We start from the raw sequence: 25,030 nt of genomic DNA, 5'->3' as shown, positions 1-25,030 counted from the left end.
CGTGTGGTTCCCACCCCCTTCGGCCTGCAGCCCCCGCCCTCTTCCCCCCCCTCGTGCGGCTCCCACCCCTCCGCGGCCTGCAGCCCCCGCCCCCCCTCCCGAGCGCGGCTCCCACCCCTCGGCCTGCAGCCCCCGCCCCCGAGCGCGGCTCCCACCCCCTCCGCGGCCTGCAGCCCACCCCACCCCCGACCCCAGGTGAGGGCTGGGGGTCGCGGGCGTCAGGTGTGCGCTGCGGGCGGCCGCGGCCGGGGTCGGGCGCACCCGCCGCCCAGGAAGTAAACAACAACACGGGCGTGATAGAACTTACTACGCGTCAGGAGCCTCGGCTGTCTGTCATCAGGAGGGGAAACTGAGGCACGGCACGGCTGGGTACCGCGTCAAGAGTCCTACAGCTGGCGCGTCCCGGGAGCGAGGCGGGCCGGGGGCCAAGCCCCCTCCCCCGCCCCTGCAGGTGGAGGGCGGGACCCCTCGGAAGACGCGGACCGAGGGGTGGGCTAGGCTGCGCGTCCAGGGGGACACGGACGCGGGCCATCCGCGGTGGAGTGAGGAGAGTGGAGGCTCCGGGGCGCCCCCCAGTTATCCGCCCACAGGGCCAAGCCCCCGGCGCAGAGCGAGCTCGCCCGGACGCGGCTCCGCCAGGTGGGGCTCCGACCCCGACCCCGCCGGGCCTTCGGGAGCCTGCGCCGCCTCAAAAGAGGTTTACACCCGAGAAGCCCACGGCGCCTTTTCCAGGCTCGCAAGCCAAAAACCACTTGGCTGACAAAAGGTCACGTGAGCGGAGGGACTTCGGAGGTCCAGTCATCCACGCCCCTGGGCTTCGGAAACGCTGTGGGGACCGTGCGCCCCGCCCACCGCCACGGCCCCGCCCTCCCCCGGCAAACCACGCCCCCGAGCGCCCCGCTCGCCTTGGCCGTGGCTCCGCCCCTCGACTACAAGTCCCATCTGCCCCCGTGCTCGCTCACATCACGCCAGGGGAAGATGGCCGACACGGCGGCCGGGGCCAGTGGCTCCGGAACGGTAAGGGCTGGAGGCACGAGACCAAAAGGGAGGGAGCTTGGGCATGGCCTAGACAACAAGCTCGTACCCACAAATCGAGGCCCGCCGTGAGCCCCGAGTGCAGACGGGCCCTTCCGGCCCCACGCCTGCCCCTCCCCATTCCCCAGGGACTTGGAGGCGGCCTCCTAAGTTGAGAGACCCGTGACTTGATTGGCTCGTTTCCGGTAGAAGGTGGGAACCCGGAACACCTTCTGATTGGTTGAGACGGAACGTTTTTGCCCTCTCATTGGCCACCCAGAGTTGGGAGGGATTCCTGTTTCAAAACACTTGGCTTCGCCGTATTTCCGTGCTGCTTACCTTTGCCTGAGTCTCTCCGAAATCGTGTGGTGTAAACTGCTTTAATTTCCCTTGTTAATGAAATGATACAGAGATAGGAGGTAAAGGAGATCTTGCGGGCTGGTGTTTTTTTTCCTGGAAAATAAATATATTAGGTCAGTTTCATCACGCATGTTGTGTATTCTGATAATCTGCTAACCTAGAAAGTGAAAAAACAAAATACCCTCCCATTTATCCCGTTGGAACGCTTTGCATCCGCAGATGGGTTGTCTACTTAGAGCATTCTGGGTGCTCAGTGATTACTCAGATGGCCAGGTTCTCCAACTCTATACCATTAAACAGGGACTACAAAGAGAATTTAGTCAAAAAGCTTTTTGCTTGCCATTGATGATGTGTGAATTACTTGATCACATCCTGCCCTATGGTTGAAAGTCTTCTCTTTTTATGGGCTGCTGATTCGCAGAGATCAGGAAGTAAACAGTCCACCAACCCTGCAGATAACTACCACCTGGCTCGGAGAAGAACCTTGCAAGTGGTTGTGAGCTCCCTGCTGACAGAGGCTGGGTTTGAAAGTGCAGAGAAAGCATCTGTGGAAACCTTGACAGAAATGCTGCAGAGCTGTGAGTAACAAGACACATTAGGCCTTCTTGTCACTGCCAGCAGCTGTGCCCTAGGTTGCCATGCTGTTAGAGATGACTGAAAGGTGGACAGGGGGCAAGCATGGTGCAGTTTCTTACAGGCTTAGAATAAAATAAGATCTGGAGGTAAATCATCGCTCTGCTGTTTGATAACTTCTGAATTTCACATTCCTTGTTTGTGAAATAGAATAATTGTTGGGGGGTGTGTGTGTGTCCATATTGGGGCATGAAAGTTCCTTGAGTTCTTGCTTACCTTTTTCACTCAAGGCTGGCATTCTACCACTTGAGCCACAATTCCATTTCCAACTTTTTGAGGGTTAATTGTAGATAAGAATCTCTTAAACTTTCTTACCTAGGCTGACTTCAAACGTTGACCCTCAGATTTCAGCCTACTGAATAGCTAAGATTATAGGCATGAATCACCTGAGCCCAACTCCCTAGCTAGCCTTGAACCACGATCCTCCTGATCTCTGCCTCTCAAGTGGCTAGGATGACAGGCATGAGCCAGCAAAGCCCAGGCTCCACCTCTGGACTGTTTGGGTAGTCCTACTGCCAACAGAGGTAAATTTGCTTGAGTCCTTGCTTTCAGTTTATTTGGGTGTCGACTCTGAATGGAATTGCTGGCCATTGTATGGTTAACTTTTGAGAACTATGAGTTAAGACCCTGGGGCTGGGGATATGGCCTAGTGGCAAGAATGCTTGCCTCGTATAAATGAGGCCCTGGGTTCGAATCCCCAGCACCACATATACAGAAAATGGCCAGAAGTAGCGCTGTGGCTCAGGTGGCAGAGTGCTAGCTTTGAGCAAGAAGAAGCCAGGGACAGTGCTCAGACCCTGAGTCCAAGGCCCAGGACTGGCAAAAAAAAAAAAAGACCCTATGCCTTTGATCCCTCCACAGATATCTCAGAAATTGGGAGGAGCGCCAAGTCTTACTGTGAACACACTGCCAGGACCCAGCCTACACTGTCAGATATCGTGGTCACACTGGTTGAGATGGGTAAGTTCACCTCCAGGGTCTACTTCTTCCATTCAGCCAAGAAAGGGAGGAGTTCTGGGTCAGTCTTGCCTGCTCATTGTTCTTGGGACTCTCACAGTTCTTTTGATCTGCTTTTAGTACGAGAGATCCCAGGAAACAGTTCCTCTGAACCCCTTTGAGAGACTTCCCAACTCTGTTAGGATGTGGTAGGGATTAACCTTCCAGGGGTTCATCTGTTTCTCTCCCTTTCCACATTTCAATATCCAGTGGTCTTGGCAGTGATTTGCTGTCTTGTTTCTTAGGCTTCAATGTAGACACCCTCCCTGCTTATGCAAAGCGCTCTCAGAGGATGGTCATCACTGCCCGTAAGTGTCCCCTCACCCAGTGGCCTTTAAAAAGAGTATGAGCAGGGGCTGGGAAGGTGGCTTAGTGGTAGAGTGTTTGCCTAGCATGCAGGAAGCCCTGGGTCCGATTCCTCAGTGCCACTTACACATAAAAAGCCAGAAGTGGTAGAGTGCTAGCCTTCAGCAAAAAGAAACTCAGGGACACAGGCTGGGAATGTGGCTTAGTGGTAAAGTGCTTGCCTAGCATGCATGAAGTCCTGGATTCGATTCTTCATCACCACAAAAACAGAAAAAGCCGGAAGTGGCGCTGTGGCTCAAGTGATAGAGTGCTAGCCTTGAGCAGAAGGAAGCCAGGGACAGTGCTCAGGCCTTGAGTCTAAGCCCCAGGAATGGCAAAAAAGAATATTAGCCGCCATCCAACCTCTTGTTTGTCAGCATGCTCTTTTCAGCCCTGACCAGAAGCCACCCTCCTATCCGCCTAAGAGCCTAGATTATTGTAGATGGGGATATTAATCAAGGTCTCACAAGGTCACAGGCAGGGTTCCTCAGCAGAGCTGGGACTTGTGGGGAGTGACCACCTCAGATCCTTGTGTCACTGAAGGGCTTTTATTGATGGAAGCATAAAGTTCCTACTTTTTAGAAAATTGTGGTCCAGAGAGAAAAGGAGCATTTGGTAATCTGTAGAAACCAGGACCTTGGTGGAGTAACCAGCTATGATTCCGTTGCAGCTCCAGTGACTAATCAGCCGGTGACTCCCAAAGCCCTCACAGCAGGGCAGAACCGCCCCCACCCACCGCACATCCCAAGCCACTTTCCTGAGTTTCCTGACCCCCATACCTACATCAAAACCCCGGTGAGTGATGGAGCTGCCCTGGGGACAGCCTATTGCTCACACTCGTGTCCTGAAAAGTCTTTTTTTGTCGGTCATGGGGTTAGAACTTGGGGCCTGGGTACTGTCTGTGAACTCTGGTGCTCAAGGCTAGCACTCTACCTATTTGAGCCACAGCGCTACTTCTGGTTTTCTCGTGGTTAATTGGAGATAAAAGTCTCAACAAACTTTCCTGCCCAGGCTGGCTTTGAACCTCGAACCTCAGGTCTCAGCCTCCTGATCTCATCCTCCTGAGTAGCTAGGATTATAGGTATGAGCCACCAGCACCCAAGCTAATAATGTAATGTTTCAAGTAGCTCCTTTAAAACCCATCTGGGCAAGCCTATAGGCTCAGGCCTATAATCCTAGCTACTTAGGAGCTGGAGCTCTGGAAATCATGGTTCAAAGCCAGCCCTGGCAGACAAATCAAGACTCTGTATGGCTCAAAGGGTAGGGCACCAACTATGAGCCAAACAGCTGAGTGAGAGCTGGAGGTCCTGCGTTGGAGCCCCAGTACAGGCACATACACTCTGCAGCCCTTCAGAGGTCCTGGCTGTACATAACGGGGGCAGCCATGTCAGTGGGTGGAAGGCTCTAGCAACAGCAAGGCAAGAGCCCCAAGGGGATCAGGGTGCCTCGGCTCACTAGGCTCACCTTAGTGTCTTCACTCCTCTCTCTAGACCTACCGTGAGCCTGTGTCCGACTACCAGGTCCTGCGGGAGAAGGCTGCGTCTCAGAGGCGAGATGTGGAGCGGGCGCTCACCCGCTTCATGGCCAAGACAGGCGAGACCCAGAGCCTTTTCAGGGATGACGTCAGCACCTTCCCGTGTAAGCACGCCCTGCCTTCACACCATCTTCCCTTTCTCTTGGCTGCATAGGGAGAGATGGCTAAGCCTCTGGCTTTCTCTTGGATGCACTTAGTCTTCAGTTTCCTGCCTCCTTTGCCCAGGTCTTAAGTCCTTTCTCCTGTCCCCGAGTGATGGTTGTAAAACAGAAATCACCAGCTGAGATGGGGTGCTGCAGGCACTTGGAGTTTAGGTTGCCTGGAGAGTAGCTGAGCCCTCCTCGGATAGGATGGCTCGGGTGAGAGGCATGCTGGGATCTGGGGCCGGTTGCCCATCGCAATGACCTTGCACACACAGGTCATCTTTTATTTAACTGCATCGCAGCAGAATTTGGTGGTGCTGACCAAATTGTTTGTTTCTATAAGCGGCCACGGGTTCTGAGCTTAGAGGGCACCCAGGGAGATTGGTTTGGGGTTGGTTCATTTAGCAACCTCTTACAAAATGTCTGTTGGGCGCCCAGTGCTGGGAGAATAGTGGGTAGGAGTCACCAAGGGCCAGATCCTTGTGCACCATTTTCCTTAGGTCCTTGTATTTGATCCTCCAGAGCCCTGGGAGTTAGAACCTGCCTGCAACCTTTGCAGGGAAATGAAATAACTAGCTAGAGGTCAGCTGTTAATAGGTAGCATTCACACCTGCTTTTGGTTGTCCGGCCACATTAAAAATAATATTTAAATGCTTATTTATTTAGAAATTGGGGCCTGAGCCTGGCACTGGCGGCTCATGCCTGTAATCCTAGCTACTCAGGAGGCTGAGGTCTGAAAGGATTCTGGTTCAAAGCCAGCTGGGTAGAAAAGTTCATGAGACTCTTAACTCCAACTAATCAATAAAAAGCCAAAAGTGGAGGTGTGCCTCAAATGGTAGAGCACCATCACTGAGTGAAAAAGCTAAAGGAGAGCACAGACCCTGAGTTCAAGCCTGAGAATCTGCAGAGAGAAAGAGAGAGAGAGAGAGAAAGATTAGAATATTACTATGTTCTGATTTGGCCTCAAACAACTTTGGGCCCATGTGATCTCCCGCCTCGGCCCACTGAGCAGCTGGGACTGTGAGTGGGTTTCTTCTCATTCTCACTGAACGGAAGCTTCCATTTGCCCTCTCTTAATCCTTAGGGAATGTACTTACACACAGTTGTTTGTTGGTTTTTGTTTTTTTTTTTCGGTTATGGGGCTTGAACTCAGGGCCTGGGCTTTATCCCTGGGCCTCTCTGTGCTCAAGGCTAGCATATTACCACTTGAGCCACAGTGCCACTTCCAGCTTGTTCTGTGTATGTGGTGTTGAGGAATCAAATCCAAGGCTTCATGCATGCTAGGCAAGCACTCTACCACTAAACCATGTTCCCAGCCTACATGTACCATTCTTTTTTTTTTTTAAGTTTAGTTTTTTTATTTAAAGTCCCGGTAATGTAGAATTAACATCAATATGCTGCTTGGTCCTTTATTAAAAATTCCCATGGGATAACCAACACAGATGTTCAATACGACATCATATATTTGCTGCATTTTACAACTCTATTAATTGGCCATATGGAAAGGTGTTTCTTGGGTATGATTTTTTTTTTTTGCTTACATTTCACATTTTAATTTTGGAGAAAAACTGCTAGCATTAGTTTTTAAATTTTCAACATAATCAGGGGGGCTGGGAATATGGCCTAGTGGCAAGAGTGCTTGCCTCCTATACATAAGGCCCTAGGTTCAATTCCCCAGCACCACATATACAGAAAACGGCCAGAAGTGGCGCTGTGGCTCAAGTGGCAGAGTGCTAGCCTTGAGCAAAAAGAAGCCAGGGACAGTGCTCAAGCCCTGAGTCCAAGCCCCAGGACTGGCCAAAAAAAAAAAAAAAAAATCAACATAATCAGGGACTGAGAAATGTTGATCTCACGCTAGGGTGCCTGAGAAGACGACTTGGGGCATACTGACTTGTTTCACGCTTTGTAGGATCTTGGCCACAGCAAGCAACTGTGGTACATGCACCGTTCTTAAGTTTGGCTTTTGGACCTAAATCCTTTCAGTTGGAGAAATGAGGCTTGACGCAGAAGATCCCCAAACCAGTGCCCCGTTGGGCTTCTGTAGCCCCCATTTCCTCTGAGTTCCGTTGTCCTGGCTAGAAGGGGGCACTGATGTCTGCTTGCCTGAGTTCGAGTCTCTCTCTGCTATTCCCCTGTGCCCTCTGGGCCTCCGCTTCCTGCTGTTGCATGTGATGGGAGGAGCGAGGATGACAGGGCAGGGGGCAGAGCCACAGGCGGGTCTGAGCCATGGTGAAAGGGGGCCCGTGTGGCCTCTGGGTGCTGCTGGCGGGTGGTCCCGAGGCTCCAGGCAGCGGCGAGGACTGTGACGTGGAGCCGCGCCTCTCTCCCACCCAGTGATCGCAGCCAGGCCTTTCACCATCCCCTACCTGACGGCCCTCCTCCCCTCTGAGCTGGAGATGCAGCAGATGGAAGAGACCGACTCCTCCGAGCAGGATGAGCAGACGGACACGGAGAACCTGGCTCTTCACGTCAACACGGTGGGTTCCCCCTCTGCCTGCCCTGGAGTACACCAAAGCTCAGCCCCTCTGCCCCTCCCTCTAGGAATTGGACATTTTCTGCCCCGGGCCCCTGGCGGGATGTTAGATGCTTCCATGATGGGCCCAGGAAGACCCGTCACCTGGCAGCCCAGGGCATGGCATGAGGTAAGTCCGCTGGACATGACCTGGCCGCCTGAGGACCCCTGAGTTCTGAGAGCACAGCAAAGAGAAGAAGGCCTTGCCCCTTGGAGCCAGACTGGCCTGGCTTCCAATCCAAGCTGTGCCTGGATTAGTAGATGATTGAGTCACAAACCACTGAGCCTGCATCAGCACAAGTAGGAATAAAATAGAGTGCCAGCCTGCAGGGGAGAGGGGCCCTTCAAAGCGAAGAGCCTAACGATAGCCACAGCCTCTCCATCTTATTAGCGCTGTCAGGACGGGGCTGGAAATACAATTGCATGTTTCAGAATTGGGGATGTGCTGAGAGAGACACGGTGGCAGCTCCTCCTGTGCTGGGCCCTGCCCACCCCGCCCGCCACGGAGCCGCCACTCAGGCTCTCGGGGACCCCTCGGGACTCGCTGCCCTTTCCCCTGTGGCTGTACACATCTTGGGCCATGGCTCCACTCCACATGACGAGCACCTCCCCTCCTTCCTCGCAGCTTCATAGCACTCCACTGGGCGGATGTCATAATTAGTCCCCTGTGGACATGTAGGTGGTTTCCTGTCTGCAATGACAGATAGCATTATGGTGGATTAAGTGATGCTTTAAATTATTCTTTCCGTGGTGATAACCATGCCTCTCAAGGACTGTTCTAAGCTGTACTTTTTTTTTCCCCCTGCCAGTCCTGGAGCTTGAACTCAGGGCCTGAGCACTGTCCCTGAGCTTCTTTTGCTCAAGGCTGGCACTCTACCACTTGAGCCACAGTGCCACTTCCAGCTTTTTTTTTTGTTTATGTGGTACTGAGGAATCAAACCCAGGGCTTCATGCATGCTAGGCAAGCATCTAAGCCACATTCCAGCTCTAGGCTGTACTTCTTTTGAACCTAATTCTAGTTTTTCCATGTACTTAAACATGAAGGAATGGTTCATGTTAAATTAGTGTACAATCAAATTTTACTCTTGTACATCTGAACTGTCTGCCTGGTGCAGACAGTATATATACATACATATACACACACATATATATGTACATACATACATACTTTGACTCTTTTAGGAAAAATGCACAAATTATTCCACAAGCATTTATTCAGCACCCAAAAAATAGGTGTTGTGGCTGCATGGGATAAAATTGTGATGAACACACAGCAAACCTCTGCCTTTTAGGAACCTGTGTTTGGCAGTGGGAGAAAGAAATTAAGCATAACGTGTGCCATCATTATGCAAAGAACCCGAGGTTGGGCCCAGGGTGAGGATGCAGATTTGGTTTAAAGCCAGGGCCCAGGGCTGAATCTGAGCAGAAATTGAAGGAAGCAGGCGGGGAGGGACGCATGCGCAGATCTGGGGAGGTGTCTGTGCAAGGCTGTGACCGAGGAAGGAGAGGCTGCTGGGGCCTTGTCGGCCGCTTTCTGAGCTGGATGAGCTTAGGCGTTTCTGAGCTTGTGAAAGCATCGCTGAGAGGGAGACTGGTGAGGGAATCTAGGCAAGAAATGGCGGTGGAAGTGGCTAGATGTCCTGCTGGTGTCCTGCCAGACGAGTGGCGGTCAGAAGGAAAAGCAGGCAGGACCGCCGAGTTTGTTGGCATCGGAACAGTGGTGTTGCCATCACCCGAGATCAATGCCAGGGACCGAGAGAGGAGCTGGTCAGGTCCCAGGGGACACTGAGGCATGTTAGGAATACCTAGTGAAGCCAGGAGAGGCGAGGAGGAGATAGATGGGGAGCCAGGAGACGGGATAGGTTTGTTGGCCCTGGTGGATGCTGTGTAAGTCCCGCCTCTGCATGCCAAGGAACCCCTCCCAGGCCCTCGGCCGCCAAAGTCCTTCATCAGCTGGGTGTTTCACTTTTTTTTCTTTTTTTTTTTTTTTTCCCATCCAAGACCAGGACTCAAACTTGCTATCTGATGCTTTAATGCTCATTGGCAGGCGCCCTGCCTTCAGCCTTGGATGCTTGACTTCTGTCTGTTCCCTTCCCTGTCTCAGGGCTGCAGGTCCTTGGGGTGGGGGGGGGGAGGGGCTTTCCTCAAGTGCTGCATGGGGGAGAAGCCGAGCTGTTTACTTCTGTGGGACCCCAGGGTTTGGTTTGATGTTCCTCCAGCTGGGTGCCGCTTGCTGCTGCTATGCTGTCGTTGTTTCGTGTGTCTGTGTGTATGTTGGCTAACTAGAGATGAGAGTCTTACAGATTTTCCTGCCCACGCTGGCTTCGAATCTTGATCTTTAGATCTGTCTTCTGAGTAGCTAGGATTATAGGCATGAGCCACTGGTGCCCAGCTTGCTGCTATCTCAAAGAACATGAAAACAGAAGAATATAAAAGTAAGAATAGAAGAACCAAACACTCAGACTCCTGGGACAATTTTCAGATTTTCAACCCATTACCTTTTCTTACATGTCCATATAGAGTGGTGACTTAAAAAAAAAATGATTGGGGTGGGGGGGACTGAGAATGTGGCTTAGTGGTAGAGTGCTTGCCTAGCATGCATGAAGCCCTGAGTTCGATTCCTCAACACTACATAAACAGAAAAAGCTGAAAGTGGCACTGTGGCTCAAGTGGTAGAGTGCTATCCTGGAGCAAAAGAAGCCAGGGACAGTGCTCAGGCCCTGAGTTCAAGCCCCAGAACTGGCAAAAAAAAAAAAAAAATTGGGACCCTACACCAATTATATATAAATATTTCTCCAAAATCACATTTTCCTAAAAATAGAAACAATAACAACAACGAAAACCCCACCAGTTGCTGGTTCACGGATCACACGTCGGTATCTGCAGACTGTTCTGCCCTGCTGGATTTCCCAGGGATATATTGTTGGTACCTTGTTGCAAGTACTTGAAATTAGCGACCCACTGTGGCTTTTGTTAGTTTGGGTCTAAGCAATGCCTTCTGCATGTGATTTGTCTCCCTGGTCCTCCCTTCTTTTTCTCTCCACTGGGCTGGAATCCATTCATCTCTGTCCCTCCCTGGTCTGTATCTTTTGAAGGCTGCATATCTCGCCTGCCCAAGAGCCTGAGCACTCCGCCACGTGCTTCCCTTTGTCAAAGCGGATAGTCCCAGCTTCCCAGCTACTCCTTGTAGTCCTTGCCTGGGCCTCGTGGCATCTGGGGTGGAGAAAAGAACACTGGAAAGAAGGTGGCTTTCGATGTCAATGAATGAGCACGAAGGGCAGTTCCTAGGAGCATGATCTCTTGCCTTATGCTCCCGGTGTTTTGCTTTATTTCGGCTTTTGCTCAAAGGATGATTCCGGAGCTGAGAAGGAGAACACTTCTGTCCTGCAGCAGAACTCCTCCCTGTCAGGCGGCCGGAACGGGGAGGAGAGCATCATTGATAACCCCTATCTGCGGCCCGTGAAGAAGCCCAAGATCCGCCGGAAGAAGTGAGTTGGAGGCCAGGGCCCAGCGCCTGCCCCCGGCCAGCCTGTGTGCTCTGGGGAGCGCATGCTCCCTGTGCCTCTCCATACCCAGCTCGCAGGGGCGCCTCGTCCTGCTGGGCGTTGTGCGGCCCAGGGGCGGGCCTCGCCCAGCCCTGGGGCCAGCCCATCACACCCCCTCCATGCTTCTCTTCTTTCTAGGTCCCTGTCCTGAGCTGCAAAAGAAGCTGGCCTGTGAGGGCAGCGGACGCCACCCTGGTGGGAGAGGGGAGAAGAGAGGGAGACCTCCGCATGTGGAGCCGGGGCCGCAGGGTGCGCTCCAGCGGGATTTTATAGCAAGCCTCCTGTCGCCATGAACTGTTGGGGGAGTGGAGCTGAGGCGCTAGAGCGCCAGCCTGGAGTGAAAAAGCCAAGGGACAGCACCCAGGCCTTGAGTTCGAGCCTTAGTACCAGAACCCTCCCCCCCCCCCCCAAAAGAAGTATATTTCCTGGATCTTTGGGCCAAGGAGGAAATGACGTTTTCTTAACCAGGCCACGCTGCTGCATGCCAGGGTACAGGGCTGCTGGGGACTCCATTTTTATCACAGGACTTGATTTCTTTGTAGCCCCGAGGACCAGGGGAGGCGGCAAGGAGAGGAAGCATTCTTTGCCGCTTTGCTTGTTTTCACGTGTCTTTGCCCAGTGCATTTTGGGCTCATGGATCCTTTGTTAGCTCACGAATCATTGATCAACCCAGAACCTCCTGATTTCTCCTCTGGATCATGTGGGATGCTCAGCGGGCACCTGGCAGACGTCAGCAGGTGCCATGAGCAGATGCACTAACGTGTAGGACAGTGCTATGGCAGGGCCACGCTGATTGCCTGACCAGCATTGGATAAGAGCTGCTCCAAGCGGGGCCACCATGAGATTTATCATCTGTTGCCCCCTGGGCCCAGTGACCTGCCCCACCTAGGCAAGGAGCCAGGCTGGGGGATTGATCACTTGACACTGTGACTTGACGGAGGAGCCCTGGATTTGAAGCAACAGGGAAAGGACATGGAATGGGGGTGGGGGGAGTGGGGTGTTGGGAGCTGGACGCGGCCTTGATTGGGAAAGTGGAGGAACCCCACTGGTGTGCTGGAGGCCAGGGTGGATGGAAGCCACAGTCCCCATCTGCTGGCGGAAGAGGACTCGAGCCTGTAGCCCAAGCCCAGGAGTTCCCCTCAGAAGCAGAGCTGAGTCTCTTTAACCTCCTCACCTCCTGGGAGAGGCGACTACTTCCTCCAGGACCCCAGCATACCAGGAAGCACATTTCTAAGGAAGGACTGGCAAGCTGCTCTTTTGCTGGGATGAGAAGGAAGGAATTCATTGAGTAGCACCGAGGGAGGAAAGTCCAGTGACCCCTGCAAGCTGACAGAAGGCAGATTGCTTCCTGAATTGGATTTTTTTTTTTAAATCAGTTGTAGGGGTGAGCTCAGGGCCTGGGTGCTGTTCCTGAGCTCTTTTTGCTCTAGGTCAGGGCTCTAGCCACAGCACTGCTTTCAGCTTTCTGGTGGTTCCTTGGAGGTAAGAGTCTCTCAGACCTTCCTGCCCAAGCTGATTTTGAACCACGATCCTCAGATGTCAGCCTCCTGAGTAGCTGGGATTAGAGGCGTGAGCCACTAGCGCCCAGCTTTTTTTTTTTTTAAATAGGATATGAACTCGGGACCTGGAGCTTGGTAGGCAGGTTCTCTACCGCTGAGTCAGGCTTTAAGCCTCCTGGGCAGGAATTTGAAGGTCCATAAACTTTACTTGAACCCCCCTCCTCCGGAAGCCATCTCCTACTCTTCTACTCCCATGGTGGCTTTGGATCATGGAGAAACTTGGTGTCTTGGTAGGCGCCTGGCTCCTGTGGTCCCTCAGAGCTGCTCATCAGGAACTGAAGAGCAGATGATCGTGACAAAACTGGATTTCCCAACTTTGGACCAAACAGGAGCTTGTCGTGGCCTGAAAGTCAGGCTTGAAAGCCGCTAGACTGGCCTTTTGTCCAGGGTCGTGATTGCTCTTGGGGTTCTGTGGTCTGGTCAGATGGAATACAGTCCCAGCCCCAGCCTTGACCCATCTGGGCCTGCTGTCCCTCTACAGCCGGGAGAAGTCCCAGTCAAGGCCAGCACCCTTCAAGTGTGGTGCTGGGATGAGGGACCTGGAAAGCGGGGCTGCACTCTGATTGTGTTCCAGATGAGAGGCACCGGGACACACACACACACACACACACACACACACACACACACACACACACACACACGACGTGAAAGACACGCCACTGCTGCTGTTGCAATGAAAACTTCTGAGTCTCCAAATATAGGTAGAAATGTCTATTTTTTTACACTGAGGGAATTCTTGCAGGTAAGAAGTAATCAGCAGAACTAGATTAAAAGTGTGATGTATGAGAGACCCATCATAAAAATTCATAATAAAAAAAAACTTGGTAAATGAACAACTACAAGCTTTGGACTGATTTGTCTTCAAAATGATCGCCATGTGTAAAGCTGCCTGTCGGGGCTGGGGATATAGCCTAGTGGCAAGAGTGCCTGCCTCGGATACACGAGGCCCTAGGTTCGATTCCCCAGCACCACATATACAGAAAACGGCCAGAAGCGGCGCTGTGGCTCAAGTGGCAGAGTGCTAGCCTTGAGCGGGAAGAAGCCAGGGACAGTGCTCAGGCCCTGAGTCCAAGGCCCAGGACTGGCCAAAAAAAAAAAAAAAAAGCTGCCTGTCGATGAAGTCCATTTAGCCCTTCGGTTGAACTGAGTCCTCCGGGAGCTTGATCAAACACAGGAGATGATCAAACACAAAAGCGGCAAGTATGCGAAGCCATTGTACAGCCCTCAGCGGCAGCGCCTGGCAGCTTGCAGTCGGGTTTCATGATTTCCCTCCTTCCCTTTTCTGCATCCTGGACTAGTTTTCTTCTTTTCCTTCCTGTGCTGAGGAACCAGGGCTGCAGGCTTTGTGCATATTGAGTTTGTGAGCAGGTGTGAACAGTTGCTCTCTACCACTTAGCTACATCTTACACCTTGCAGGTTTTGGGGGTTCATTTTGTTTTTAGCAAATCCCACTTTTGCATTGCTTAATCAACAAATGTGGCAGTATGCCTCTCTCATCTTTAAATTTTACTTTTGAGAACATTACAGATTCACGGATGTTGTAGAAGGTTGTACAGGGAGGGGCCTGTGTGTCTCATCCAACATCCGACCTCCCCGTGACAGTCTTTTTTTTTTTTTTTTCCAGTCCTGGGGCTTGAACTCAGGGCTTGGGCACTGTCCCCGAGCTTTAGCTCAAGGCTAGCACTCAACCACTTGAGCCACAGCGCCACTCCTGGCTTTTCCTGTGTATGTGGTGCTGAGCTTGATGCATGCTGGGCAAGCACTCTACCACTAAGCCACACTCCCAGCCCCCGGTGACAGTCTTCATTCATGGTGGAATACCAAAGCAAGCACTTGGCACAATCCCCTGAGCTCACTCACTGTGTGTGTGTGTGTACACAGATTCCTGTAACTACCATCAGACATAACAGTTGTGTATCACCACAACTTTCCCTCAAGCTGCTCCCCCCCCACACCCCGCTCCGGCTTTCTAGTAGTCAGCCACATGTCCGGCCCTGAGAGACTTTCTCCCCCCCCCCCCCCCACCTGCTCTTGGGGCATGAACTCAGAGCCTGGGTACTGTCTCTGAGCTTTTGTGCTCAACTAGTGCCCTGCCACTTGATCCACAGCACCACTTCCGGTTCTCTGGTGGAGAGTCTCACAGACCTTCCTGCCAGGATTGGCTTCAAACTGTGATCCTCAAACCACAGCTTCCTGATAGAATTACAGGTCTGAGACAGTGGTGCCGGCTGGGCTTTCTCTTGTGACTCACATCCAAGTCTCTCTCCTTTCTCATCCCTAACTTCTACCAGTTGCTGCCTTGCTCTCCAGCTCTGGACTCTTATTTAAAGAACATCATATAAGGCTGGGAATGTGGCTTAGTGGTAGAGTACTTGCCTAGCATGCATGAAGCCCTGGGTTTGATTCCTCAGTACCACATACACAGAAAAGGCAGGAAGAGGTAGAGTACTAGTGTTGAGCAAAAGAAACTCAGGGACAGTGCTCAGGACCTGAGCTCAAGCCCCAGGACTGGCCAAAAAAAAAAAAAAATCATAAGCAAAATTGTAAGGTACATAAATGTTTTCAGAGGTTTTTTTCCCCCTCCACACAATTAACTTGAACTGCAGAGGTCCTTATGTCAATAGTTCATTTTTTTTTTTTTAATCTAAAGGTGATGTACAAGAGTTTTTGTTTTATTTTGTTGGTCGTGGGGCTTAAATTCTGGGCCTGGGCACCATCTCTGAGCTCTTCACCTCAAGGCCGGTGCTCTACCACTTTGATGCACAGTGCCACTTCCGGTTTTCTGATGGCTAATTGGAGAGAAGAGTCTCACGGACTTCCCTGCTTAGGCTGGCTTTGAACCTCAATCCTCAGATCTCAGCCTCCTGAGTAGCTAGGTTGACAGGCGTGAGCCATGGATGCATGGCAAGTTCCTATGGCTCCAGGCGGTGGGTGCGCCGCAGCCGTCCACACCGCTGGCATTGGCTGCTCCCAGCTTGGGGCTGTGATGACGGACCAGCTGCGGACACGCGTGTCTAGGTTTTCATCTCTGCACTTGTGTCCCGTGCTAGCTGCATTAGCAGGGAAAGGAGCCCTTTTGTCCTCAGCCCCCGCAGGACTGGAGGTTAGCTGCATGGTTTATTTTAGCCAAGCTGCAAGGAAAGCTGAGCGGCTCAGAATGTAGGTAGCATTTGGGTGCTTTTTCACTGAGGGAAGAACGGCTTGATCTGTGGGACAACTGGTAATCTGCTATGCCTGCCTGAGTTGGCATCATCAGCTCCCACAGCGAGACCCGGTGTTCCTTGAGAGTCGGGGCCTAGGGGGGGTCTAGCCCAGCTTCCGCCTCTGACATGTGACCCAGCTGGCCATCCCTGCCTCCTTCAAGGTGGTTCTGTTGGCTTCCATGACTCTTAGTGCTGTCTGATCTTGCTGTGCTAGACGCATGGCTGGCTCGTTCCTCGCCGGCTCTGACCTCTACCTCAGCAGGCATGGAGGGGCTGAGTGCTCGCTCCATCTCACCCAAGACGGCTCCTGCGCTACTGTTCCCTTTCAGCCATCACCTCCCAGGACTTGCCATCCGCACCTCGAATACCATTACAGGCTGTGGAGGGGTGGCAGGCAGGATATAAGCAAGGACTTCCTGCCTTAAGAGCACAAGGCTTCGTACAGATCTGGGGATCTGCACTTGACACCCTGCCTGGCCTTCAGCCCCGAGGCCTCTCCCCAGACCACATCCCTGCCTCCTCCAGTGACGGCTTCCGCACTCATTGAGCTTCTGCTCCTGGGGTGCTGATGCGGAAGCTGGGTCACGGGGGACGAGGCCTTAGCGTCTGAGTGGAGCCAGACAGCTCTCAGTAGACACAGAATGTCTGATGGTGAGGTTAGGGCCCCGGAAGCAACGAGGTAGTGCACGTGGGGTATGTGGGAACCTCAGGAAGGTTTCATAAGGAGATCCCCTCCACAGATGAGGATGAAATACAGGAGAACCACAAGGTCAGGGTCGAACCCGTGCTAGTAGCAGATATTTCCAGAACCCTCTGGGAGAAGAGGCAGTGTGAGAGCAAGGGCTACATTGTGACAGGGGCTGTTGCAGAAATGCATGCTGGGAGAAGGAACAGGTAGTGTTTTTCTCCAAGGTAGAAATGTACCTATGGGGCTGGGGATATAGCCTAGTGGCAAGAGTGCCTGCCTCGGATACACGAGGCCCTAGGTTCGATTCCCCAGCACCACATATACAGAAAACGGCCAGAAGCGGCGCTGTGGCTCAAGTGGCAGAGTGCTAGCCATGAGCGCGAAGAAGCCAGGGACAGTGCTCAGGCCCTGAGTCCAAGGCCCAGGACTGGCCAAAAAAAAAAAAAAAAAAAAAAAAATGTACCTATGCCTGGATCCCAAGAGGAGGCTGGTAGATGAGATCTGGGGGCTCAGGGGCCACCACTATACTCAGAGCCTCTTGGCTTGATGGGCTCAAAGGGAGATGGGTACCCAGGGAGGGGCGATGGTGAACTTGAGTGTGAACTTGACGTGGAGGGGGCTACGGGAGCCATGACTTCTCAAACAGTTCACACACACACACACAGGTTGGCATTTGCCAATCCCAATCATGACTCGTCAGTGGGATTGCCCTGAAACTGGGGAGCTTGGGCCCCAGGGAGCTACCTGCCGGGTGTAGCCTGAGCCCCATACCAAGGCAGAGGGAGGAAACCCAAGCCCAGAACACCTGGAGGCCGCCCTTCCCCTGGGAGGCAGCTGCGGTCGTCAGGGAGACAGAGGAACACACAGGAACCCAACCACGAGAAAGGGAGGTGGCTGGCTGTCAATAGAGGGGAGCCCCGTGTGGGTGGGGTTACCCAGGGGCTGGAAGAGGTGAGTAAGCGGGAGGAAGGAAGGAGGACAGGAGGGTGGGGCACAATCCCCACCAGTCACTGGGCGGCCTGCTCCCTCCTGGAGGATGGCTCTCCAGGCCTGCCTGGTGTCGCCCGAGCCAGGCTGGAGAGCTGCTCTCCATGCCTCTGGTCCTCAGCTTGGACCCAGCTAGGTAGGAGCTGGGGTGTTTCTGCCAGCTCTGAGTCAGGGTTGTCCCAGGAAAGGGGGGCTGGAGATAGTGGTCATGGCCAGGATTTTCTCTGGCCAGTCTTTCCGGTGGGGGTCTCCCCATTCTTTGCCAGGCAGGCTGGGCAATGCTGGGCTCCAGAGGCCTTTGCTTGGTTGGTTTGTTGACATGAGGGCTACGTGATTCAGGCTAGCCCCCAACTCCTGATGCTCTGCCTCGGCTGCCCATGTGCTGGGATTACGGGTGTGCGTCACCACACGGGCTTCCAGTCGCCTTTCTGTGGTGCTAAGAATGGGATGTAAGGCTTGGCCTGTGTGAAGCAAATGCCACCATTGAACTTGTGAACCGGTCAAGAGCCTAGAGACTGTTAGCAGTAGCTTTGGGGGTACAAGAGGAACTGTCTGAGCCTTGTGATTAGCCACAGTGGACCCCAAAATTCTGATCTGTTGCTTTAAGTCTTTTTATTTTTTTGCCAGTCCTGGGGCTTGAGCACTGTCCCTGAGCTTCTTTTTGCTCAAGGCTAGCACTCTACCACTTGAGCCACAGCGCCACTTCTAGCTTTTGTTGTTTTTGTGGTGCTGAGGAATCAAACCCAGGGCTTCGTGCATGCCAGACAAGCCCTCTACCACTAAGCCACATTCCCAGCCCCTCCTGGGGTCTTTATTATCCATTCACTCATGAATTCTCTTTAGCCGCTGATAGCAGGCTTGCCAATCTTCTGTTTTACCCAGGCTCCTACTGAAACAAGTGCCTAATTCTCTGAGCGCCAACCAACATTGCCCAGCTGCAGTGAGGAGCAGCTGGCCAGAGGGAAAAGACTTTACATGGACCACCTCACCCCTGGAAACAAAATTAAGGTATCACCCCCTGCCCACACCCCACTCTTGGTGCTTACCATTGACCTCATCTCTACTTTATGACTTTTTATTCACTTGTTTGTCAAAGAAGTATTTATTTATTTAATTTTGAGTAATCTATGTACACAGTGTAAAAATCTAAAAGACAGAGAGATCTAGAGAACTCAGTATGTCCCCCCTCCTCCTGGTCTCAAGTTCTGGGAGAGGTTGGACGCTGTTAATGTGTTTCCATCTGTAGAATCCTTGTTGTTCAGCATCCAATTACAAACACTTGTATTTATTTATGCTGTGTGTATGTGTCTGTGTGTGTGCCTATCTTGGGCCTTGAACTCAAGGCCTGGGTGCTGTCCCTGAGCTTTTGTGCTCAAGGCTAATGCTATACCACTTTGAGCCACAGCTCCACTTCCAGCCTCCCCGCCCCCCCCCCCACCCCACCGGTAGTTAATTGGAGACATGAGTTGCATAGACTTTCCTGCCCAGGCTGGCTTCAAACTGTGATTCTCAGATCTCGGCCACCTGAGTAGCTAGGATTACAGGTGTGAGCCACTGGCACCTGGCTGTGCTTGTATTTTTTTAAAAATTAATTTTCCTTTCTATAGGGTTTTTGTGCTTGTATTTTTATGCCATGGTCGTGTATAAAGGTGCTATGCTTGCTAGGAAGCTGGTCAGGAAGTGCTGGTCAGCAATAAAGAGCTTCTCTGTGTCTCACGGCTGTTGCATGCGGGTGCTGCCCTCTTATTTACCCGCCCCCGGGGACGGACACCGAGCTGTTCTCAGCCTTCACTTCTTTCCTGCACGGATGCCATGCACAGCGCGTTCAGGAGTCCTCAGCTAGATAGGGAGCCGGTTCTCCATGTAAGCACCAGCTCACAGCACGCCCAGTGCCCCTTCCTCGTGTCCTGGGATCTGTTGAGCTTTGCCAGTCTGATAGATAGAAAAAGGAATCTTATTGTGGTTTCTCTTTGAGTGTGCACGTGTGCATTTGCACGCCAGTACTGGGGCTTGCTCAAGGCTATCGCTCTACGCTTGTATAGAGCTCTACATCTTGCTGTTTTTGTCGTTTATTGGAAATGAGTCCCACGGACTTTCCTGTTGGGCTGGCTTTGAACCACGGTCCTTAGATTTCAGCCTTCTAAGTAGCTAGGAATACAGACACGGACCACTGGCACCTGATTCATTGAGCGCCTTGCTTTTCCTTTATGGCAACAGACAGTTGTGTGTGCAAGTGTTGAATGGGGACCCAGTCGCCGTGTGGCGTGTGTGATAGTGCCAGGGATGTTCTTGGGGCTTCTGGCACCCCAGAGGAGGGTGTACAGATGATTTCTGGGTGGGACTTGAGGAAGAGCGTTCCAGGGCTGGTGAACACTGAGCTGGACCCAGATTCGAACTGACCAAGTCAGATGAGTGAATGAGTAAGGCTAAGCAAGAGCTCAGTGCCCTGAGTTCAAGTCCAGGGCATACTCTCTCTGTGTGTGTCTCTCTCACTGGCCAGTCTGGGTTACATATATGCCAGAGCATAGCCAGCCAGAAAGCAACCCCGCAGACACTGAGTTCGTCTTGGTCTTGCTGGAGAAATCCATTTCTGCTGTCTCTGAGCAACCCAGTGTATAACCCTTTGCTCTAGACACCTGGATGGATGGAGGCTGCAGCTACTGCCATTTGCAGTTGCCCTCTGCAGGGAGTACATCGATGTAGCCTTCCTTGTTCCAGAAGGGGGGAAAAAAAAAAGCCTGTTTTCCCACACTGCAGCCAACACCATGTGTATTCATCACTTGCCAATCTGATAAGTGAGAACTGGCATTTCGGAGCTATGATGGCGGAGGCGCGCTTTCCCATGGTGTGGTTCTGAAGTGCAAGGGCCCAGTCCTCAGCCCTGTGAAGGACAGCTGGGCGCCAGTCAGTGTAGGGCTGGCTGTAAGCCCATCCTGCCATCTAGCGGTTGTTACAGGCGTGCAGGGCTGTCTCTAATCTTGGGGGCAGCTTTAAGTGGGAGGTGTTGCTATCATGTCCAGAGGAAACTAAGAGTCAGTGAGCATTGCTTAAAGACAGTTTGTTATGCCCAGCCTTCGGCCCCGTTCCCTCCTCTCGAGGGGTTTGGAGAGAGAACCCTATGGGTCAGGAGAGAAGTCTGGGCCAGGCTTAGAAGGGCTCAGCAGCTCCCATAGCACCCAGTGCTTGGCTCCCAGAACGGAGCCCAACCAGTGCCCTGTTCCAACCCGGGAGCACCAGTCATCAGTCCACAGCCTCAGAGCTGGGGGCCAGTCCAAACTGGCTTGTTTATTTCCCAAGCCAAGGGAGACCCTGCCCCCCACCCACCCCAGATCACTCTCTGGCTAGGCATCCCGCACCCCGCTCCTCAAGCCTGGACATAGTGGATAAATGAGTCAGCAGTGCACAGGGGAAATGCATCTACACTTACAGAGCCAGTGCTAGCATGTGGGTGGAGCGTGTGGTTTCTAGACACAGGTCACAGGTAAGCAGACCCTGCCCCATCGGGGTGTCCGGCCTTGACCACCTGGGCCACCTACTCCCGTACTTCCTTCTTCTGAACTGCCTTACCTACTGCCCCAATGGCCCAGCACCGGAGTGGTGCCATGAAGCATGAAGGGCCAACATCTTGCTCCCAAAGGGAGATACCTCTTGGCTGCCCCCTACTGGCTTGAGGTGTGCCAATCCCCTGCCTTTCATTTTTTCCTTTCCTTTTCTTTCTCTGTGTGTCTTGTCCTAGGGCTCCAACTCGGGGCCTGGGGCACATTCTCTGAGCTTTTTTGGCCAAGGCTAGTGCTCTACCACTCGAGCCACAGCTTCACTGCCCTGCCCTTCCTTCTTATCCAGGGAGCCCTCCTCCTTCACAGAAATGTGACGGTCACTGACTGCAGGTGGCCAGGCCAGGCCAAGGGACTGGGTCCGCTATGTTTGTTTCTGGCAACCACATTCGTGCAAACCAAGGTACGGCGTGCACACCCTCACACACAGTCTAATTCACTAGGAAGCAGACATGACCTTAGTGGGCTGGGACAAAGCACACACGGTCCAGGGTCTTCCAGGGTCTTCCAGCGTCTTGGCTACATGCTTTAAGGCCTCAATAAAAGTGATGTGTGGTACTGGAGTCAGGAGTAAGAGCTCCCCAAATCATACAGGCCAGGTAAAAGCTGGAAGTGGAGCTATGACTCAAATGGTAGAGCGTCAACCTTGCATAAAAAGCCAAGGGAGAGCTTGAAGCCCTGAGTTCAAGTCCCAGAACCAGAAAATAAATATCACAGGGAGCCGGGCGCCAGTGGCTAACACCTGTAATCCTAGCTACTCAGGAGGATGAGATCTAAGGATTGCAGTTCAAAGCCGGCCCAGCAGGCACCAGAAAACCAGAAGTGGCACTGTGGGTCAAGTGGTAGAGCACTAACCTTAAGCTGAAACCTCAGGAACAGTGTGTAGGCCCAGAGTTCAAGCCCCACAACCGACACCCCCCCCAACCCCCTCCCCTACACACATGGAAAACTGGCAATTACAGGGCCTCTGGTGTCAGGGCCCAGATCACATGGCTTTCGGGCCTGAAAAGAAAAACAGCTCTCAAGTCTATCTCCATCCCAGACACTCTCTAGGCTCTAGACGGGAAGTCACCCCTGGCACATTGGCATCCAGGGCCCACCTCATTCCCAGGCATCGCCTCTTAGTGGCATCTGGGGGCGCCTCGAGAGACCAGCCTATAGTGCGGGCACCCGCCGGAACGCAAGCACAGCTGCCCATCACCCCTGACTTACTGCTCGGTAGGCCCTGCTTGTAAAACTGCTTCCAGTGAATCCTGCTAAAGCCCACAGTACTGGAGGACAGAGAATAAGGTTCCTCCTCTCCCTCCTCTCCCCACCCCCCCAACTTCCCACAATGCACAGCAGCACTGGTGCTTTGGGAAACAGAAGCCTGCTCCGTCCTCCCTAGGTGACTACCTTCCATCTGTCTGTCTGTCTTGGGGGAACAAAGAATCCTCCGTGTCTAACGCCTGCCGTGAACCTCCCACCCCCCATGAAACAAGGGCCCGGCAGATCCACCGGCAGATCCCTCGGAGCGGGGCGGAGAGCCGGGGCTCAGGAGGTGGCTTTCCGGCGGGCCCCGGTGTAGGCGTAGGAGATGGGGTGGCGGGTCCCAGGCCGCACGGTGAACGTGTTCACGGGGCTTCCGTAGTGGCCGCTGCCATGGGGTGACCTGGAAGGGGCAAGCAGTGAGGTCGGCTGCGGTGACCCCGAACCCTGCCCATCTCCGCCCTGGGGTCTCCAGCCCCCCACCCAGGGGCGCCTGAGCCCCTTCCGCCCAGCCCTCTGCAAGCCTGGGCCTGGAAGCCCCTCTTGGTGGGTGGGCATCCCTCCACCCGAGGACCCCCCCAGGGGGGAGGGCAGGGGGGGGAGGGCGGGCAGCAGGGGGGGCCCTCCCCGCTCACCTGCCCGCCGGAGGGGCGAGGCTGCAGTCCCCGCCGCCGCCGCCGGGGGGCGCCGCGGCCCTGGGCTCCGCCGCCGCCCGGCCGCCGCCCTCCAGGGAGGCGCGGCGCGCGTGGAGGCCGCCGGGGCGCGCGCGGCCCGCGGAGTTGACGCGCCGCATCTCGGGGCCTCCGGGCTGGGGCCCGAAGCAGTTGGGGGAGCTGAGGCTGCGCCCCGTGGCGCCGCGGGGCGTCCCGGGGTGCCGCTGGGGCTCCCCGACGTACAGGCGCTTCTTGATGAGGGAGCGCCCGGCGCCCGGGAAGCGCTCCAGGCCCCCGGGCGCGGGGAAGCGGGAGAAGCCGGGCGCCGGCGGCGGGGCCAGGTCCAGGGGCCGCCCCGCCTCCGGGAAGCTGCTGCTGGGGGGCGATCGCCGGCGGCCCAGGGGCTGGGGGGCCGGGGCGGGGGGCTCGGGGTCGTTGCTGAACTCGGGGGGCGGGGGGATGAGCTCGAAGCCGAGCTCCTCCGGCTCCTCCCGCTTGTAGGCAGGGGAAGGGGGCGACGAGAAGGACTTGGGGAGGCCGCCGGCGGCGGGGGCGGATCTGGCCCAGGCCGCGGGCTCCCCGTTCGTCCACCTGGGCCGGTGGCTCGGCTCGGTGCCCCCCGGGTCTCTTCCTGGCCGGGACGCCCACGGCCTGGGGGCCGCCGGCAGCTTGGAGTCCTTCTCAGCCTCGAGGGGTGACTTGGGGACCACCGTGAAGGAGTTGGGGCGCCCGGCGTTGTAAATGATGCTGTCGGAGCCGGCGGCCTCCGGCGGGCTGCTGTGGCCCCGGAGACTCCCGGGCAGCGACCGTCCCAGGGCGGAGGCCCCAGGCCGCCCCTTCTGAGCCCTCTGCCTGGCTGCCAGGAGCAGGGCCATGGGCGAGCCCCGCTCCACCACCTCGCCCGTCACGGGGTGTCTGAGGAGCGGGTCCGCAGGCTGGGCCGGGGGCCGGGGTTTGGCTGGCAGACCCCGAGCTTCCTTCCCCTCCACGGGCCCCTCTGCTGCCGCTTCTCCGCGGGCCAGCGTGGGCATCACCACGGCCACCTCTCTGCTGGGGCTGTGGTGGCTGCGGTGGGGCTTGTAGAGGAACGGGACTTCTCGGCTGGCGGACAGCCTTGATGGGAGGGCCAGGCCTGCTCCCGGGGCGGGCAGGTTCCCAGCCTCGGATCCAGGCTCTTCCACCTGCGTCTGGGAGGGCACTACTCCTTTTTGAGATGCCAGCTTCTCCTGCTGCTCACTCGGGGTGAAATCCTCTCCTGGGGATGATGTGATGGGCAGAGCTGTAGCTGTGGATGATGCAGTAGGCCCAGGTGTGGTCTCGGGTGGTGTGGAAGACCCAGGTGTGGTCTCGGGTAGTATGGAGGGTCCAGGTGTGGTCTTGGGTGGTGTGGAGGGCCCAGGTGTGGTCTCGGGTAGTATGGAGGGTCCAGGTGTGGTCTCGGGTGGTGTTGAAGGCCCAGGTGTGGTCTTGGGTGATGTGGAAGGCCCAGGTGTGGTCTCAGATGGTGTGGAAGGCCCAGGTGTGGTCTCGGGTGGTGTTGAAGGCCCAGGTGTGGTCTTGGGTGGTGTTGAAGGCCCAGGTGTGGTCTCAGGTGATGTGGAAGACCCAGGTGTGGTCTCGGGTGGTGTGGCTGGCCCAAGTGTGGTCTTGGGTGGTGTGGAGGGCCCAGGTGTGGTCTCAGGTGGTGTGGCTGGCCCAGGTGTGGTCTTGGGTGGTGTGGAGGGCCCAGGTGTGGTCTCAGGTGGTGTGGCTGGCCCAGGTGTGGTCTTGGGTGGTGTGGCTGGCCCAGGTGTGGTCTTGGGTGGTGTGGCTGGCCCAGGTGTGCTCTTGAGTTGTGTGGAGGGCCCAGGTGTGGTCTCAGGTGGTGTGGAGGGCCCAGGTGTGGTCTTGGGTGGTGTGGAGGGCCCAGGTGTGGTCTTGGGTGGTGTGGCTGGCCCAGGTGTGGTCTCAGGTGATGTGGCTGGTACAAGAGTGGTCTTGGTCCCGGGTGGTGTAGTAGGCCCAGGTGAGGTCTTACATGGTGTAGAAGGCCCAGATGTGGTCTTGGATGGTGTGC

The 25,030-nt window shown here is 54.7% G+C and overlaps 2 protein-coding genes and 1 long non-coding RNA gene across 6 annotated transcripts in view; 2 read left to right on the top strand and 1 right to left on the bottom strand.

Moving 5' to 3' along the window:
* The first annotated feature begins 667 nt into the window (after positions 1–667).
* On the top strand, positions 668–18,703 carry Taf8 (TATA-box binding protein associated factor 8). Of its 3 annotated transcripts, XM_048347769.1 has the most exons (9): positions 669–1,017; positions 1,796–1,952; positions 2,869–2,967; positions 3,249–3,311; positions 4,019–4,143; positions 4,839–4,986; positions 7,360–7,502; positions 10,886–11,025; positions 11,221–12,512. In XM_048347769.1, the coding sequence occupies exons 1-9, from the start codon at positions 979–981 to the stop codon at positions 11,231–11,233; spliced, it is 927 nt and encodes a 308-aa protein (XP_048203726.1). In that variant the 5' UTR covers positions 669–978; the 3' UTR covers positions 11,234–12,512. The 3 variants fall into 3 exon arrangements, 2 of the variants coding, with proteins under 2 accessions (XP_048203726.1, XP_048203727.1); XR_007211189.1 differs by lacking the exons at positions 10,886–11,025; positions 11,221–12,512 and adding an exon at positions 7,804–8,437 and having other exon boundaries at positions 668–1,017; positions 7,360–7,768; XM_048347770.1 differs by lacking the exons at positions 10,886–11,025; positions 11,221–12,512 and adding an exon at positions 18,402–18,703.
* Positions 18,704–22,182: 3,479 nt separating this feature from the next.
* Positions 22,183–25,030, bottom strand: part of C6H6orf132 (chromosome 6 C6orf132 homolog) — a 28,281-nt gene continuing 25,433 nt past the window's right edge. Inside the window, exons 5-7 of the mRNA XM_048347773.1 lie at positions 24,666–24,830; positions 22,957–24,320; positions 22,183–22,724 (exon numbers count right to left, since the gene is read on the bottom strand). Of these exons, the coding sequence (XP_048203730.1) occupies positions 22,607–22,724; positions 22,957–24,320; positions 24,666–24,830 (1,647 nt within the window). The 3' untranslated portion in view covers positions 22,183–22,606. The remainder of the gene's footprint in view (positions 22,725–22,956; positions 24,321–24,665; positions 24,831–25,030) is intronic.
* LOC125352592 lies at positions 24,273–24,927 on the top strand. 2 transcript variants are annotated; one of them, XR_007211190.1, is made up of 4 exons: positions 24,273–24,313; positions 24,404–24,553; positions 24,644–24,793; positions 24,824–24,927. It is a non-coding gene; the product is annotated as an uncharacterized LOC125352592 (long non-coding RNA). The 2 variants fall into 2 exon arrangements; XR_007211191.1 differs by lacking the exon at positions 24,273–24,313 and having other exon boundaries at positions 24,412–24,433; positions 24,584–24,793.

The sequence above is a fragment of the Perognathus longimembris genome, chromosome 6, assembly GCF_023159225.1.
Source record: "Perognathus longimembris pacificus isolate PPM17 chromosome 6, ASM2315922v1, whole genome shotgun sequence".
NCBI classification, from domain to species: Eukaryota; Metazoa; Chordata; class Mammalia; order Rodentia; family Heteromyidae; genus Perognathus; species Perognathus longimembris.
This window is presented reverse-complemented; position numbering and strand designations above follow the sequence as displayed.